We start from the raw sequence: 3562 nt of genomic DNA, 5'->3' as shown, positions 1-3562 counted from the left end.
TTCATTCTGATAGTCCTATTGCTTCAATTATTTTTATGAATTGTGTATTTTTGGCTAAGTGAAAAATGCAATAAAAGAACAGAATTCATGAAAAGTTTAATAATTACTGGATACTCACAATATTACAGAGTATATGAGACTGGAGTTGGGGTGTCAAAAATAAAATTTATGCATTAGACATAAGAAGAAACGTGTATGAGAGTGACTGGAATATGAAAAAATAAACAAACAAAACCACTACTGGGCAATAAGGGCTATGGCACAATTAGGAGAATTAAGCCAACAGGAACACCAAACACAAAAATCCATTTGTGCCAACTGCCAGGAGAATTCCACAAATCCCATCAAATTGTGCCATGAAGGTCACCTTGGAAATTCACCATTCTCCTTCCACTCTTCCTTGCAAAATAGAGCACCAAAGAAACTGATTATACATTATCAGATAGAATAGCTAATTTCCATTTCATAAAAAAATTCTAGCTTCTAGGATGTTTTTCAAAGTTTAGCTAAAAAGAATTCAACTTTAGCTTCCTGTAGTCATGCTTTGTAGGTCTCTGGTTTCCCTAGTGTCTTTCATGTCGTGTTAGAATTTGAGGACAATCTTAATCAAGTATAAAGACGGTGTCTATGTATTTCAGTTACATATAAAGTTTTCTAAGTAAGTATTTTTGTGTTTTATTAAAGCAGTTCCATAAGCCAATTCTATTGAACTTATATGAATTTTAATTTTTTAATGTCTTTAACACCAATTAAGTTCTAATGTTACATCTCCCTTTATATGTTCTTAAATCAGCATGTTTCAAACAGCTTAACACTGTAAAACATGGCCTTGCTTTAAAATTAAAGATAAGTCATATTTCTTTAGTAAATTACTAAGCCTGAATTCTTTAGACTTGTTTTTTTCTCCCTTACATGATCATGTGAAATATCAAATCAAATAAAATTTGGAGAAAAATATTAATAAGCATATATAAATTCAGATTACTGTTTCAGACAATGGCTTTACAGAACACCTTATAAATCATAGAACATTTTCAAAAAAACAGACTGAGATATCATTGCATATTTTATAATTTCTAACAAATTTTCATCCATATTTAAGTGAAAATTTGGGTATAATTTACATAATGTGATTGTCTTTTCTAGTGTTTGTTCTAAAGGATCCACAGTTAATGCCTACTTTCAGATTCAAATAACACTAAAAGAAGCATCATCCTGCTGGGAGGTGGTGGTGCATACATTTAATCCCAGCACTTCGGAGGCAGAGCTAGGTGGATCTCTGTGAGTTCGAGAGGCCAGCCTGGTCTACAGAGTAAGATCCAGGACAGGCACCAAAACTACACAGAGAAACCCAGTCTCAAAAAACCAAAAACAAAACAATAAGAACAACAACAAATTATTATATTAATGAAAAAATAAATTATAAGTAGCTGGGTTAAATATGTCATTTTATAACTGGAATGTTATTCAGTGGATACTGCAAGGGTCTCAGTTTTTTTTGTTTGTTTGGTATATTTTGTTTTCTTTTTTGAGACAGGATTTCACTGTGATGTGTAGCCCTGGAACTCCCTATGTAGACCAGGCTGGGCACAAACTCAAAAAGATCTGCCTGTCTCTGGTTTCTGCTTCCTGAGTGCTGGGGTTAAAGCATGCACCTCCACTGATGAGTTTAGAGAAATATATTTTTAAGTATTTCATTAGTCATAAATACACAGTTGAAATTGTATTTACATGTTCAAAAGTCAAAAGCTAAAAAGACATGAAACTTTTAAAGTGAATACACAAAAGCATACCATATATTTTAATGTTTATAATTTAGTATGTATCAAATAAATATATTTATAAATGCATCCTTTATTTGCACTGTTGCTATTATTAAAGCATTTATCTACAACATGTAAAAAAATTCCAAGTGCTTTAAGGGAAAAATAACATATCATTTAAGGATATAAACTAAACTTCAATGTGTGTGATGACACAATATGACTAGACCAGAAAAGAGGCATGCTCCTCTGTTGGTTATATTATTACTCCCGCTAACATGGCTTCTATGGTTGTGAAGTACAGACTCATACTTTTTTCAGTCATTGTCAGAACCATTTGGGGGTAAAAAAACCAAAGCATCACTGAAAATATGTCCAAATGCCCTAAGACGGTACACTCCATACATCATCACATGCATCTGATCAGGAGTCAGTCTACTGAAAGTAACGGCCATGTCAGAACAGCATCCACCTACTATATCATTCGGGGAATCAGTAATTGCTTCTTTAATAAACATCCCAATAGTTTTGGTATTAAATAAATTTTTTCCTTCATCATCTTCTGCATTTTCTGCAAACACTCCTGCATTTCTCAGACAGAGAGCTAGCAGCACTTCTTCAGTCATTTTCCAAATATGTCTTTCTTCTTCCGGACACATTTGAGTGACAGTGAGAAGGTGGTTGAGTCTTTTTATCGACTCTATACTTAAGACAACTCCTCCCTCAAGACGCACATATTCAAGGCCTCCTTTAATTTCAGTTTGACCTAGATAGAAAGGCTGTGATGGATCTTTTCCTAACAAAAAATACTTTAAGTTTTCGATTACAGCAAATGTAGTGGGATATGCGAGAAAGAACCAATTATATTGGTCCTTGTATTTATTAAAGGCATATATGTAAGCTATTCTCAACATCAACCAGGTGTCGCTCTCATTCACAGCAACAGACTCAAAAACTTTAACACGTTCAGAACTGAAGAACTCCGCTGCATCACAGTGTTTGATCCAAGTCTCCTTCACTGCGGCCCACAGACTCACATCTTTGGGGGTGACAGGAACGAGACAGTATACCCGGAAGCTGTTACTGAGTTCCACGCGTTCAGCTTCTGACATTTTCAAGATTTCTTCTTTGTTAGGAGCTTGCAGGTGATGATGCTCATGGTGGTGCATTCCGTTTCTGCGACCTAGTCTAATGTGTCCAAGCATTGTGATCAAGGCAAACACGGTACTTCCTAGCATCACACCCTTCAAAAATGAGCTGCATTCTGAAAGCATCTTTTTTAATCTGAAATTTCTCGGCAGCAGAAAGCACAGTCAGTCACGTATGGCTTTCCAAATGAATCCAAGGTATTCTCTTATACTACTGACCCGGAAGTAACTAATGCAAGTGATACCGTCCTGTTGATCTCCTGAAAGGAAATAGTTTTGTAGGAAGATGGGGGGAGGGGGGCCTTAAAAGTACGGAGAGCCTGAAGGGGCAAAAGAGTTTCGCTGTCTACCCCCATGGAGGAGCCCTACTCTGACTAGGACAACAAAAGGGCTCTTGAAAACTACCAGGGCACCTGGTCCCTTTGACCCTAGCAAATAACCACAGCTACTTTGTTTAGCTACCAATAAGTATCTAAAAACAGAATAAAACTTGATTCTCAATTGTTGTGAGTCCAACCATAACAAGTCCGGTGATTTGCCTAAAATGACTAGCACAGGTATGGTGTGGGGGCAGTGGTAAAGGTATAAAATCATCCATCAGCCATGTCTTCAGGGCACCGACATGAGCTTCACTATGTTTTTTGTTTGTTT

General features: G+C 36.1%; 1 protein-coding gene across 1 annotated transcript; it reads right to left on the bottom strand.

The window, feature by feature from the left end:
• Nucleotides 1-1799: 1799 nt before the first annotated feature.
• LOC114692426 (C1GALT1-specific chaperone 1-like) lies at nt 1800-3144 on the bottom strand. Its single transcript, XM_028868156.2, has one exon. It carries the CDS (start codon nt 3035-3037, stop codon nt 2081-2083), a length of 957 nt encoding a protein of 318 aa, XP_028723989.1. The 5' UTR covers nt 3038-3144; the 3' UTR covers nt 1800-2080.
• Nucleotides 3145-3562: the final 418 nt, after the last annotated feature.

This window comes from Peromyscus leucopus, chromosome 10, assembly GCF_004664715.2.
Source record: "Peromyscus leucopus breed LL Stock chromosome 10, UCI_PerLeu_2.1, whole genome shotgun sequence".
Classification (NCBI taxonomy): domain Eukaryota; kingdom Metazoa; phylum Chordata; class Mammalia; order Rodentia; family Cricetidae; genus Peromyscus; species Peromyscus leucopus.
Note: the sequence above shows the minus strand (reverse complement) of the source record. Positions and strands in the feature narration are given on the sequence as shown.